Source organism: Perca flavescens, chromosome 6 (assembly GCF_004354835.1).
Source record: "Perca flavescens isolate YP-PL-M2 chromosome 6, PFLA_1.0, whole genome shotgun sequence".
Classification (NCBI taxonomy): Eukaryota; Metazoa; Chordata; class Actinopteri; order Perciformes; family Percidae; genus Perca; species Perca flavescens.
Window position 1 is genome coordinate 617,410 of NC_041336.1, and position 15,923 is coordinate 633,332.

Genomic DNA, 15,923 nt, shown 5'->3' on the forward strand with positions numbered 1-15,923 from the left:
CACTAAGGTCTATATAAAAGAGACTTCAGATACAGTATTAGGGGACCACTAAGGTCTATATAAAAGAGACTTCAGATACAGTATTAGGGGACCACTAAGGTCTATATAAAAGAGACTTCAGATACAGTATTAGGGGACACTAAGGTCTATATAAAAGAGACTTCAGATACAGTATTAGGGGACCACTAAGGTCTATATAAAAGAGACTTCAGATACAGTATTAGGGGACCACTAAGGTCTATATAAAAGAGACTTCAGATACAGTATTAGGGGACCACTAAGGTCTATATAAAAGAAACTTCAGATACAGTATTAGGGGACCACTAAGGTCTATATAAAAGAGACTTCAGATACAGTATTAGGGGACCACTAAGGTCTATATAAAAGACACTTCAGATACAGTATTAGGGGACCACTAAGGTCTATATAAAAGACACTTCAGATACAGTATTAGGGGACCACTAAGGTCTATATAAAAGAGACTTCAGATACAGTATTAGGGGACCACTAAGGTCTATATAAAAGAGACTTCAGATACAGTATTAGGGGACCACTAAGGTCTATATAAAAGACACTTCAGATACAGTATTAGGGACCACTAAGGTCTATATAAAAGACATTTCAGATACAGTATTAGGGGACCACTAAGGTCTATATAAAAGACAGATTTCAGATACAGTATTAGGGGACCACTAAGGTCTATATAAAAGAGACTTCAGATACAGTATTAGGGGACCACTAAGGCCTATATAAAAGCATCCAAAGAGCACCATGTCATGGGACCTTTAAAAATGCCAAACAATAAAAAACCCAGGGATGCTCCAAATCCAAGATTGGGCTTCAGATTGGGCTGAATATTGGGCTTTTTGACAGGGTTCTGGTTTCTGCTGAACATTAGAATTTGTTCCCAGGGAACTGAACCCTACGCTTGCACTAGGCACGCTACGCTGGTCTCCGTAGTGACGGCGCCGTTGATTACAGGAAGGTGTTTACGTAGGTGGAGCGTTCAATGCAGCAGGCTGTGAGAAAGTGGACATGGATCTGGTGAGCAGAAAAAGTAGTTTTTTGGCAGTACTTCCAGTCAAAAGAAGACCATTCAAGTCCAGCTACATGTTCAATCTGTTCAATGTTGATTGGTCTGGTGGTGGCGAGGACCCTAAACTATACACAACATGGCCTCTGTTACAACATCTGGTCTGAAACATCTGGAAGAATACGAGTTGTTCATGAAGGAATCTCCAGACAGCAGCCAGAATGCAGCAACTTCAGGTACAGCAAAGGAAGGCCAGTCCCTGTTTACTTCATTCATGAGTTTACTGGGTTCATGGACTGAGGATGGGGGAGGAGTCAGCACAGTCTCAACCAGGGGATTCAGGAGTCAGCCTGGTGAGAGCGTCCTGATCTGGCGAGCTCCAGTTCTCCTCTCACAGATCAGTCTGGCATCTTGAGGTAGAGAAAATTTGGAGCCGTTCGCCAAACAACCGACCAATCACGGTGGTTTTGAGGAGGGTTTAGGTGTGACACCACGAGAAGCGACTGTTCAGTCTAAACAACGTGGCGGCTTCCACGGATGAGATGAGCGTAGCTATCGCAGCGAGTTTTATCTGAATTAGAAAGTAGTCCTTCATTGAAAGAAGAGCAAAAAAAAAAAAAAACGGCACTGGAGGTTTTTCTTGGAGGAAAAGATCTTCTCCCAACTAGTTTTGGCAAGAGTTTGATCTGATTGGTTGATTTGGCCCATCTATCACCAACTAAAGGCGGTGATAGACAGATGGTTTATCCAATCAGCTTACCAGGTTCTCCAACGGAAAGTTTCCAGATGGATATGCCGAGCAAATGCGAAGCGATCCATCTGGCGGAGTCAGGTTATCAGTAATCGGCCGAATCCCAAATATCTGGATTTGGTGCCTCCCTAAATAAAACGTCAAACACGTTGAGAAAGCAACAAAGAGACAAAGGTTGAAAAAAGCCACATCACTCACGGAGTTCTTCTTCTTCTCCGCAGGATGTCGGGTAACTGGTCCATCGTGCAGCTAGCTCCGCCCCCTCCCAACTCCTCCCAGTTCCCCCCTCTCTCAGACTGGGAGGCTCCCAGCTTCACCCGGGCCGCCCAGTTCCGTGTGGGCGCCACCGCGCTGCTCTTCCTGTTCGCCGCCGCCAGTAACCTGGCTCTGCTGGCGAGCGTGTGGCGCGGGCGCGGCCGGCGGCTGGCGTCCCACCTTCGCCCGCTGATTCTGAGCCTGGCGGCGGCCGACCTCATTATGACGTTCGTGGCGATGCCTCTGGACGCGGCGTGGAACGTGACCGTGCAGTGGTACGCCGGGGACGCGCTCTGCAAGCTGCTCTGCTTTCTGAAGCTGTTCGCCATGCACGCCTCGGCCTTCATCCTGGTGGTCATCAGCCTGGACCGCCAGCACGCCATCCTGCACCCGCTAGACGCTCTGAACGCACACCAGAGGAACCGGCGCATGCTGCTGCTCGCCTGGAGCCTCAGCCTGCTGCTTGCATCGCCACAGGTGAGTTAGGTTACACAGGACACAGGTAACACAGGAAACACAGGTAACACATGACACAGATAACACAGGACACAGGTAACACAGGTAACACAGGACACAGGTAACACAGGACACAGGTAACACAGGTAACACAGGACACAGGTAACACAGGTAACACAGGACACAGGTAACACAGGTAACACAGGACACAGGTAACACAGGTAACACAGGTAACACAGGACACAGGTAACACAGGAAACACAGGTAACACAGATAACACAGGACACAGGTAACACAGGTAACACAGGTAACACAGGACACAGGTAACACAGGTAACACAGGACACAGGTAACACAAGACACAGGTAACACAGGAAACACAGGTAACACATGACACAGATAACACAGGACACAGGTAACACAGGTAACACAGGACACAGGTAACACAGGACACAGGTAACACAGGTAACACAGGACACAGGTAACACAAGACACAGGTATCACAAGAAACACAGGTAACACATGACACAGATAACACAGGACACAGGTAACACAGGTAACACAAGACACAGGTAACACAGGACACAGGTAACACAAGACACAGGTAACACAGGTAACACAGGACACATAACACCAATGTGACACAGGTAACACAGGTAACACAGGACACAGGTAACACCATCGTGACACAGGTAACACAGGTAACACAGGACACATAACACCAACGTGACACAGGTAACACAGGACACATAACACCAACGTGACACAGGTAACACAGGACACAGGTAACACCAACGTGACACAGGTAACACAGGTTACACAGGACACAGGTAACACAGGTAACACAGGACACAGGTAACACAAGACACAGGTAACACAGGTAACACAGGTGACACAGGACACATAACACCAACGTGACACAGGTAACACAGGTAACACAGGACACAGGTAACACCAACGTGACACAGGTAACACAGGTAACACAGGACACATAACACCAACGTGACACAGGTAACACAGGACACATAACACCAACGTAACACAGGTAACACAGGTTACACAGGACACAGGTAACACAGGACACAGGTAACACCAACGTGACACAGGTAACACAGGACACATAACACCAACGTGACACAGGTAACACAGGACACAGGTAACACCAACGTGACACAGGTAACACAGGTAACACAGGTTACACAGGACACAGGACACAGGTAACACCAACGTGACACAGGTAACACAGGTAACACGGGTTACACAGGTAACACAGGACACAGGTAACACCAACGTGACACAGGTAACACAGGTAACACAGGTTACACAGGACACAGGTAACACAGGACATAGGTAACACCAACGTGACACAGGTAACACAGGTAACATGGGTTACACAGGAAACACAGGACACAGGTAACACAGGACACAGGTAACACCAACGTGACACAGGTAACACAGGTTACACAGGACACAGGTAACACAGGACACAGGTAACACAGGTAACACATGACACAGGATACAGGTAACACATGACACAGGTAACACAGGACACAAGTAACACTGTGTCTGTCTGTCTCTCTCTCTCTCCATCTATCTATCTATCTATCTATCTATCTATCTATATCTAACTTTATCTATCTTCTATCTATATCTATCTATCCATCTATCTATCTATTTATCTATCTCTCTCCATCTATCTATCTAACGATCTCTCTCGCTCCATCTATCTAACTTTATCTATCTATCTATCAATCTATCTATCCATCTATATATTTATCTCTCTACATCTATTTCTCTATCTATCTATCTATCTATCTATCTATCTATCTATCTATCTCTAGCTCCATCAATCTAACTTTATCTATTTATCCATCTATCCATCTACCTTTCTTCACGTCTGCTGTTTCCGCTGCTAAACTCAGTGAAACTCCAGCTCTGTTTTCCTGCGGCTGGCCTCTTAGCGTAGTTAGCATTCCTTATAGAAACCAAGGGGAGCCGTTAGCGCGAGCTAACAGCAGGAGGCTTTAATCTCCCCATCAGAAAGCAGAACATTCCTGCAGGGATTTCATGTTCTTTCACCTGGGGGAGGACCTTTCCCCTGGATCAGAGAGCAGCCAGCCTTTATGGTAATAATTAGCAGATTCCTCTCAGAATGTAATGTGTAGATGAACATGTAATCTGTTCTCTAACCAGAAAGAGAGACGAACACATATCTTCACCTTCAGTTTGTCCTTCAGTGCAGCTCAGCAGGTTATCATACATATTAATATTAAATATGAATTATAAAAACTCTCCGCAGCCTCTAAAGTATTCTGCAGCTGCAGGATGAAATACTCAGAAGCTGAGAGGAGAAAAAGCTGCAGCAGCAGAAATGTTCCAGTACTCAGCAGATCTGAGTCCACAAGTATCCTTACTTTTTTTTAAATGATCAATAGGCTGATATTTATACCAAAATAAGCTATAAATCAGGATTTATTGAGGACAAACCAAGCAGTTTTTAACATATTTTTTAGATACTGAGACAACTGTTTAGATTTGGATGTGCTCTAATGTGCCTAAGCTGATGCTTCTGTCTGAGTGTGTGTGCTGGGGAGGGGGGAATCCCGGTTTTTGGTAAACTGCTTGTTTTTAATTACTATGGACACTGTCATAAACCGGCTCAATGCTGGTGACAAAGAGGGGAGACCAAACTGGTTAAAATGCCAATAAAGTGTTTATTGTAAAGTAAACAAACTATTATTAACAAAAGAATCAAAACAAGTGTGGAATCAATGTTATCATTAGTGTGTGCAGTGTGTGTGTGTGAGTGAAAGATGTGTGGATAAATGACAACTGCAACAAAAGAAATAAACCAAACCCAAACCAGGAGATGTGGATCCTAGTAGAAGGAGAATGCAGCGAGAGAACAATGAGACCCTATTTACACGTACATGGTTATTTTTACAAACGGCAACATTTCCCTTTGTTTGGGCCCTTCTTTTATACGCAAATGGAGAATTCTCCTCTGAAACCGAGTCTTTCTAAAAACTCCGGGCCAGAGTCGAGATTTTTGAGATCTTCGTCTGCAGGTTTGCACGTAAACAGACAAACGGAGGTTTAGGCCAACACATTCTCACACCCAACTCGTAAAATAAGGAGGTTGGGTCAGGAGCCTTTCTCGTTCTTATTGACGTTAAAAGTCTCCTTTAGCATCTCATGGAAACGTGCTTGGTCGACACTATTGCCGTCCCTTAAAGCGACTCCAGCAAGCGGGAAAGGACGCCTCAAAAGCCGGGAAACACGCCGTAGACGGGGAAACAAAACGCGGAGGTTGGGTTTAGGACAAAAAACAACCGGGGTTTAGGAGAAAAACAACGGGGAAAGGACGCCTCAAATGCCGGGAAACACAACGCCACACGCTGGGCGCGAACCGGAGTCTCCTGAGTGAAAGTCCGGTGTTTTACCCATCCCCCCCCCAACCACCCTCCTTACGCAGCAATTTCCCCTTATATACCACACGTTAAATCTCATTCAACTGCGGCTCTCCCCAGCACGTTACACAAATACGCCGAAGGGTGCCTTTTTCGTCGCATCAGACGCTGAGGGACACTTCCCAAACATACTTATTTTACAAGTTCGGAATGAGAACGGGTTGTTTAGGCAGCCGAGAGAGAGAAAGAGGAAATGATTGGTTGCTGTTGTTGCTATTTTCGGGATTCTGATTGGCTAACGTGGGCTTGAGCTTCTCGTTACACCGCCACCTACAGGTTTGGCGTGCTCTTGACGGCATATATACACGGGTACATGTAAACAAACACTTTAATGTGCACGATGTTATTTTTGAAAACGGAGAGGTTGAAATGTCCGTTTTTGAAAATAGCCGGCCATGTGTAAACGTAGCATGAGACATGACTTGTACAAAGAGTCTTGGTTGAGGCCTACCCAGGTGTCCACAAATGAACTAATGACCCCTCCCATACTGCCAGCTCAGCCAAGAAAGCCAGAGAAGCCAACAACAGGCAGAAAAGGGAGGGGTCATAACAGACACCACATCATATAGTATTGTTAAATTTCTTTTTAAAATTGTTATTTTTAAAATTGTCAAACCTGTCCAGGGACTACAGGTGGAAATTAGCAATTTTGCTATAACCTGGCCCAAGACATATTCTCTTGTATTACAAGTTTAATGTTTATTTGTGCATCGTCCGTGTTTCAAATAAATCAATTTCCAATTCCAACTGTTGAATCAGGCTCCTGGAATCATCGACTATTAAAGATTTATGTATGAATATAAATATATCCGTCTTGTTGATGATTGCTGGAGAGCTACCTTCCACAGGTTTTTATGAAGCTCAGAGCAAATTCTTTCAGGAAGACTTCTAATCACTGCAATCATCACTATCTCTCCCTAAATCTTTTCAGCTGTTAAGAGGTGTTCACTCTTCAGTAAACCAATCAGAATTGGCCACAAATTCATGATCCAATCACAGCATGACATCCTGCTTTAAATCTCTCTCTCCTTGCTATCAGCTGGCTTCTCAGGCAAACGTGCAGCCCTCCTCCTCCCCTTCCACCTCCGGGCGTCATCACCCACGGCAACCGGAGTCCCTTTCCGGCGGACGGGTCCTTTGTTCGGCCTCCTGGTTCCCTCTCCGCCATCACCAGTGTCTAGGCTCCATCGGGGGGGAATATGTCTGTTTCTCTACCCCTTTAAATATTTTAATGATGGAGTCTAATCCCCAAAGACTTTGTACATTTCATATTATGCTTATCTACAATAAATATTTGCATATCTGCAACAAAGTCTCTCCTGATTGAAATGTTATTCTGTTGATTATTGGAGCGGCTGATGCGAGGTACATTTGTGTGTGAACAGACCAGGTTGTATCTGATCTTATGTGATGAGCTCCGTCTGTCTCCTGCAGCTGTTCATCTTCCGGGCCATCCGGGCAGACGTCGCCGACTTCATTCAGTGTGCCACTCACGGCAGCTTCAGCCGCCGCTGGCAGGAAACGGTTTACAACATGTTCCACTTCATCACGCTGTATGTCGTCCCGCTGCTGGTGATGAGCTGCTGCTACAGCCGCATCCTGCTGCACATCCACCTGCAACACCGCAGAAACACAGGTAACACATCCACCTGTAGCACCACAGGTAACACTGGTAACACATCCACCTGTAGCACCACAGGTAACACAGGTAACACATCCACCTGCAACACTGCAGGTAACAAAGGTAACACATCCACCTGTAGCACCACAGATAATACAGGTAACACATCCACCTGCAACACTGCAGGTAACACAGGTAACACATCCACCTGCAACACTGCAGGTAACACAGGTAACACAGGAACACAGGTAACACATCCACCTGCAACACCGCAGAAACACAGGTAACACAGGTAACACATCCACCTGCAACACCGCAGGTAACACAGGTAACACAGGTAACACATCCACCTGCAACACCACAGAAACACAGGTAACACATCCACCTGCAACACAGGTTTTGGTGCTTCTGGCGGCCCGTCAGACACCGCCTACCAAGAGCCTGGGTCTGTCCCAGGTTTCTTCCCAAGAGGGAGTTTTTCCTCGCCACTGTCACATTGCTTGCTCTTGGTGGAATTACTGTAATTGTTGGGGCTTTGTAAATTATAGAGTGTGGTCTAGACCTACTCTATCTGTAAAGTGCCTCGAGATAACTCGTGTTATGATTTGATACTATAAATAAAATTGAATTGAATTGAATTAAGGGCAGGGACCAGGTCCTGCTGGAAGATGAAATCTGCATCTCCATACAGATCCTCAGCAGAAGGAATCATGAAGTCCTCTAAAACATTCTGGTAGACTGATGCGGTGACCTTGGATTTAAGAAAGCAGAGTTCACCAACACCTGCACTGGACATTGCACCCCAAATCATGACTGACTGGGGATATTTCACACTGGACCTCAAGCTGCTTGGGTTCTGTTCCTCACCCGTCTTCCTCCAAACCCTTGGACTTTGATTCCCGAATGAAAGGCACACTTTACTTTCATCGGAAAAGAGGACCTTGGACCACTGGCCAACAGTCCAGTCCTTCTTATGGAGATTTCTTCACAATTTTCAATTCAATTCAATTCAATTTTATTTATAGTATCAAATCATAACAAAAGTTATCTCAAGACACTTTACAGATAGAGTAGGTCTAGACCACACTCTATAAATTCCAAAACCCCAACAATTACAGTAATTCCCTCAAGAGCAAGCATTAGCAGTGGCTATTTCACAGTATTCTAATTTTTTGAAATCCTGTTTTATGAGCTGGAAGCCCAAATTATATACAAATAAACAACTAAATACTTGAAATCGTTTAAGTTGTGGGCCCTGAATCTATAATCTATGGAAGTTTAACGTTTTTAATGGAATTATGGGAATAAATAAACTTTTCCATAATATTCTAATTTTTTGGAAAGGGTCAGTACAACATGACATCATGACTTGGCTTTAGGAAATCCAAGTCATGATGTCATGTTGGTTTTCTCTGTTTCATTCTTTTTATCGTATGATATGTGGTTTTATTCTTGGTTCCTGATGCAAAGCACTTTGGATACCTGCTGGTTGCTGTAAAGTGCTATATGAATAAATGTTGATTGATTGATTGATTGATTGATTTAAAAAACAACAGAGTTGAGCCAAAGGATCACAGTAATAGAGACACAGTATTATATAATTACTGATGAGGCGATTATTTCAACGTTGCATTAATATGTCAATCTACTAATAGGGGTGGGAGAAAAAATCGATACAGCATAGTTATGCTGTATCGATGTATAATAGCAATATTTTCTGTGGCAATACTGTATCGATACACAGACACCAAGTATTGATCTTTTATGATATATGTGTTGGTCAGTCTGTCAGCTTGACAATCTGATTTTACAGTGAGATGAACCAACAGAGAAAAGTATCTTTTTAGATAAAACAGATGTTGACAAAGTTTCCTTTGGGGGTATCATTTGAAATTGGCAAAAATTTGAAGTTGGAAAAAAGGTAATAAATTGCAATATATCGTAGAATATTGCAATATGTTTGAAATCGCAATAATATCGTATCGTGACGTATCGGGATGATATCGTATCGTGAGGCCTCTGCTGATTCCCAGCACTATCTACTAAAATCTGAAGAATGTCCATCCCAGTTATTCAAGCTGAGTTGTGAGAGATTAGATATATAGTAGTTGCAAATAGTAATATTTAATAACTGTTGTACCCCCTCTCTCACCAGGTGAGTCCTACCTGCTGAGATTAGATACATAATAGTTGTATAATAGTAACATTTAATAACTGTTGTACCCCCCCTCTCACCAGGTGAGTCCTCCCTGCTGAGATTAGATATATAATAGTTGTATAATAGTAATATTTAATAATTGTTGTACCCCCCCCTCTCAGCAGGTGAGTCCTACCTGAGGCGCAGCGGCACTGACATCATCCCGAAGGCTCGGATGAAGACTCTGAAGATGACGCTGGTCATCGTGCTGTCCTTCGTGGTGTGCTGGACTCCGTACTACCTGCTGGGCGTGTGGTACTGGTTCCAGCCTGCCGTGCTGCGCGCCACGCCCGAGTACGTCCACCACTTCCTGTTTGTGTTCGGGAACCTGAACACGTGCTGCGACCCCGTGATCTACGGCTTCTACACGCCGTCGTTCAGGGCCGACCTGGCCGCCTGCTGCCGCCGCCGCCGCCGCCGCGGGGAGACACGTGACGCAGCGGTGCCGTCTCCGGACAGACTGGGTCCTCACAGCGGGGAGCACCAGGCCCAGCACGCCACCAACAACCAGGAAGGAGACTGACGCTGACCAATCACAGGAAGGAGACTGACGCTGACCAATCACAGGAAGGATACTGATGCTGACCAATCACAGGAAGGAGACTAGACCATGATAGCCTCAAAATCGCTATTTTTAAAACCCTAAGAAGGCTCGACACAACATGAGACTTTGCTCCAAGTATCACCAGGAGCTCTACACATGAACCAAAGCATTGACAACACTGGTTGTGTTCACAGAGTTTACTAAGAAGAGCTTTTGAGTAAATCACCGCAGCTGTTGGTCCGGCCGCTACCACCGAGGCAGTCCAAACCAGTCGATATCCGAATGTGAATGAACACTAGGGTTGGGTATCGTTTGGTTTTTTTTCGATTCCGGTGCTAAATCGATACTTTTAAAACGGTGCCGGTGCCTAAACGGTGCCTGAACTGGTACTTTTCAATAAAGTTAAAAAAAAAAAGAAGAAGAAAAAAAATAAGGGTAGTAAACAACAGTCAGTGACTTGTTTATTGCTAAGGCCATGGTCAAAATTAAAGATTTAATAATAATGTAATAACTATAACAATAACAATAACTTATTTCACCAGTAAATTGCTGTTGAACCCCAGATGGGAAAAGGGTATTTTACAATTACTGTGAATGCACCACGAGGCTACCAGTTTTAAGTGAATCTGTGTTGTTTAATTCCGACAACGGCAGCTGCGAGTGAACGCACCGTCTGTGTTGTTTAATTCCGACAACGGCAGCTGCAAGTGAACGCACCGTCTGTGTTGTTTAATTCCGACAACGGCAGCTGCAAGTGAACGCACCGTCTGTGTAGTTTAATTCCGACCATATAAACATACTGTATATCTATGAATTGTAGAAGTCCTCCACAGTGAAATCCAGTCACACTTTACACTGTTTAACGTTAGCTGTTAGCATTTTAACCGTGATTAATCCAGCTGCTAGCTAACGCTAGGCTAACGTTACATGCTGTCAGGTGTAGTGTAAAGTCAGGCACCGAAACTTTCGTTCTTATTCGGTCTCGTTACTACCGTTTACGTCGGCACCGGTTCCCTATTGGCACCGAGTTTCGGTACCCAACCCTAATGAACAGACTCCATATGAAGCTCCTTTTATAACTACAAGGTCAATATTGGTTTTCAATAACGACAAAACAACGACTTATCCGTGCATTTATCTGGAACTAAGCTTTAGGAGCTTTCCGTCTTTACTCTCCTCCCTGTTACGCTGCATTTGGAAATCGATTGTTTTTGACTGATAAAATGGCTGCAGCCGGAAACAACAACAGCTATGGTGAGTTGTTCAAAACCAATCACAGGAAGGAGACCGATGCTGACCAATCACAGGAAGGAGACTGATGCTGACCAATCACAGGAAGGAGACTGATGCTGACCAATCACAGGAAGGAGACTGATGCTGACCAATCACAGGAAGGAGACTGATGCTGACCAATCACAGGAAGGAGACTGACGCCGACCAATCACAGGACATTCTGAGGTTAAAAACCTTTAATCAGAAGTTTAAATCATTTTCTTTAACGTTTTTGTCGCTTTTTCAACATTTTTACCTCTTTCCTTGTTTTTCCCACCTTTTTCATGTTTTCTCTGCTGCTTTTGGCCGTTTTTTGTCACTTTTGTTGATGTTTTTTTTCGCTCTTTCCTCAAATGGACAAGGTAAACTAGCAGAATAAATGGGTATCAGAAGAACCTCTCTGTGTAAAGTGTCAGATGGGTTTTATTCAACAGGACACACAGTGATTCATCACTTTCATCAGAACAGGGAACTTCCTTCATAGTGAACAGGATCGCTGTCTTTACATGCGATTATAATTTTCCTGTTTTGGCGAAGCATGCCTGACAACATCGTCAAAGGTTTTTATGCTTTGATGCAGATGTTGATGGTTCAGTCCTGCAGTCCCACAAACGCCTCTGAAGGTTGGGCTGGAGTTGCTCTGATGAAGGTATTGAACTCCTTGCAGTTATTGCTGGGTCTGTTGATTTGGCTCTGATCCCCGGGTGGACATGCGTCCCACGTCCCTCCTCTCCACACTCCACCCCTACATCTCAAACACCACCCAGCGTCCCTATCTTGGCTGCATTTTTTACAGGTTTTTATCAGGTGAAAATATGACTACCAAGGTTAATCAAAGAGTTTAAGGGTGGCTACTTTGAAGAATCTAAAATATAAGACATGTTTTCAGTTATTTCACACTTTTTTGTTAAGTACATAATTCCATATGTGTTCATTCATAGTTTTGATGCCTTCAGTGAGAATCTACAATGTAAATAGTCATGAAAATAAAAAGGAAACGCATTGAATGAGAAGGTGTGTCCTAACTTTTGGCCTGTACTGTTTTTTGTATTTTATTTAACCTTTATTTATCCAGGTAAGTTGATTGAGAACAAGTTCTCATTTGCAACAACATCCTGTAGTCCTAGTATGCATGTCTTTATGGTGGGAAGAAACCAGAGCACCTGGAGGAAATCCACACAAACATACAAACTCCACACAGAAAGTCCCGGAACGACCTGGACCCGAACCCAGAACCTTCTTGCAGTGAGGCAGAAGTGCTAACCACTGAGCCACCGTGCTGCCTACTGTATGTTTGCTGTTATGGAAAAACTCAGAAGCAGCTGGACTCTGCACACATAAAGAAAGTTCTGGAGACTTTGATGACTAATATAGAAGCATTTAATGAAATCTGGATCAAGGAGAATCAGGATTAAACAGCAGAGTTTAACCACAGTGTAGTGTCGAGTAGTACCATCCCAACTCTTCCTGGAGGAGGATTTAAACTCTCACTGGACATACAAGGTTAGAGATTACCAAATAAGGTCCTTCTTTACTTATCTATGCATGTGTGCAGATGCTGTTGGATCATTTACAACCACTACTCTTACCTAGAAGTCCTGTTGTAGGTACCCCAGATCACATGGGGTAAAACTGTCTCAACGTACACACTGTGAGTTTATAAGATGGATATTCTAGCACAGATCCCTCCTAATGAGGCCTAAATAAACCTTCCAGCATCCAAATACCACCCCACGAAACTCAGACACATTTTAAGAAATGCTCATAGTTACAATAACAAATCAAAACATTCAATATATATTGGTATATATGTGAAATACATTTCTGATTCATGCTTATGTTTTTAACCTAAATCAATCATCAATCAAAATGGTTATACTAATCAGTCAAACCTCACCAAAATGATTTTGGCTCTAAGGAATAATAAGTAATTAAGTAGATTAAATCTTATTAAAGTAAAACATACATGAAAGTAAATCACACTTTTAAATTCCTTAATGTAAAACTATCACAACATTAATGCAGAAGGGAAACTAAGATCTTAGTTCATTTTATGAAAGTAAAAGTAAGTTTAAAATATTCCACTTTAACAGTGATCAATGTTCCCCTCCTATGTGCAAGTCATCCACTGTGACTCGGTTCTCTAAACCATCATATTTAGAGATAAATACATGAAGAAGCTATGTAGGAAATGCATTCAAAAGTATTATTATTCTGGAGAAAACAAATGCCGTGGTGACCATCGTGCAGCAAAAGTGCCAGGCGCTGGAGATTATGATTACAAATGTTGGATGACTTGCATTATGTTGCTCTATATCATGTTTAGACCACACATTGTCAATTTCATGTAAATTGGATAATGTTTGTCACATGAAGCTGACTTCCTGTTGCCAGCAGGTGGCGCTATGACTGTAATATAATCAGTCCCCGTATGTGTATGTCCTTAGGCCTGGACAGTTATTCTGCATGAGGAATTAGGGGCAGATTGAACAATGAACACTCTAGTAACAAGTAGTTCCTGTTTGCGGTGTAACGTGGAAGCTCAACACCCTACCACACGCACGCTGTTGGACAGAAACTCAAAAGCTTCGCGATTTAGCTTTGCAAAGGTCTTTACATTGTACTGCCCAATTTAGAGGTACATCGAGTTAGATATGTAGGAGTATGTTAAAGTACAAAAACTGGAAATGGTAATTCTTTTCTCCAAAATTGGCAAAGTAAATTCAATATAGCTGACTTGCTGTTGGGGTGAGGGGGTGGGTCCAAGAGGCTTTTCTGGAAAGCTAGAGGTAATACTTATGCCTTTCCAAATTTCATACATCTAGGTGACATACAACGCAAGGGCAACTTTGTTGAAATTTTGTAGGTGATGCTAAAGAGCCAATTTACCAGACTCCAGCCCGAGACACTCATCAGATGTTAATGGTCGCCACTTCTGATACATGGGCAATGTTTACATTTTTTGAGCACCTTTAGCCTGTCAGAATTGTGATTCATAAACAGAGAGATTGCATTGGACCTTCACCAACTGACATGGTTGGTGTTCAGACCCTAATTATAAATTTAGATTACGTGTCACAATTGAAGATGTAAAATGAAACTTCATTGACTACAAATGTACGGTGGCCCAGAGAGATCAACGAAATGCAACCCAAGAAAACACATGCAAATAAAACACACTGCGAAGAAGTAACACTCCAGCAAAATGAGAAACATTTCCAATTTAACAACATACACATGGCATTAAGAAATGCACTGAAAATACAGAAGTAATTGGCTTCTGCTTTGTTTTTGCAGTGTTCCATCTTTCTCTAAATGCAGTACACTGAGCACAAACTGGACGCTTGAATAGAGTTAGATTAAAATAACAGATTCTTCAGTTTGTTTTGTTTAAGTGATCTGATATCACTTATTCAATTCCAGAAATTTGGTCTTATATTATCTGCCTTTTCACCATGGATGGAGAAGTAAAAAGTCTTTTAATCAAACTTTTTAAGGCCTCCGTTCTTAATGTAAACATGAACCTGGTGCATCATAAAATATATTTGAGTTGCTTCTTGCTTGGTATAATTTACAGCAGAAGTTGTTTGAGAATCTCTTTTATATCCAGATAAACTGGGATCGGAACTGAAATTCCTTAACCTGATTGATATCCAATCAGAAATGTGATCCAATCAGGACGCTGAGAATCGGAATCAGGATCGATTCAGGAAATCAGTGATACCCAGCTCTACGCTCCAGCTCATGTGTGTTGTATTTGTGAGATTGTACAGTAGCTTTGGTGCTTATCCCTGGTGGCTGGATCGAGGTTCATGTAGGTGGAGTTTTCTACGTTGAAGACTGGATGACAGTTCTCAGTGTAGAAATGTGGGGCAACCTGAGGAACCTAACAAAGATATTTGACAGAGACAGGAATATTGAAATGATTCTTTGAAGGTGACACATGAGAACAGGAGGCAGAAAAGGAAAAGCAGTACACATGCTTTGAGCTATATTTTAAAGAAAATTTGAGTGATGGACTGTGAAGAAAGAGGTTTAGGTTCTGTTTACATTTTGATGTAATTGTCACTACTTAAGTCCGTTTTTAACTGCTTCTATTTTTCAACAAACTGCCAACTTACAAGTTGGGGTATTAGTGTATTTATTGATATTATTATATATTATTATTATTATTATTATTATTATTATTATCATAAGAAAATCTTCCTTCCCATGCAATACAAATCCCCAAACTTTGCTTATAGGTCCAGTCCTATGCTAAACTTCTTTAACTGGCATTCAAGGCCCAATAACCCTAACCCCAGCAGCAGCCGTCTAATGTTAAC

The 15,923-nt window shown here is 42.9% G+C and overlaps 1 protein-coding gene across 1 annotated transcript; it reads left to right on the forward strand.

The window, feature by feature from the left end:
- Nucleotides 1–2,006: 2,006 nt before the first annotated feature.
- LOC114556648 (gonadotropin-releasing hormone II receptor) lies at nucleotides 2,007–10,305 on the forward strand. Its single transcript, XM_028579651.1, has 3 exons — nucleotides 2,007–2,516; nucleotides 7,399–7,600; nucleotides 9,905–10,305. The coding sequence occupies exons 1-3, from the start codon at nucleotides 2,007–2,009 to the stop codon at nucleotides 10,303–10,305; spliced, it is 1,113 nt and encodes a 370-aa protein (XP_028435452.1).
- Nucleotides 10,306–15,923: the final 5,618 nt, after the last annotated feature.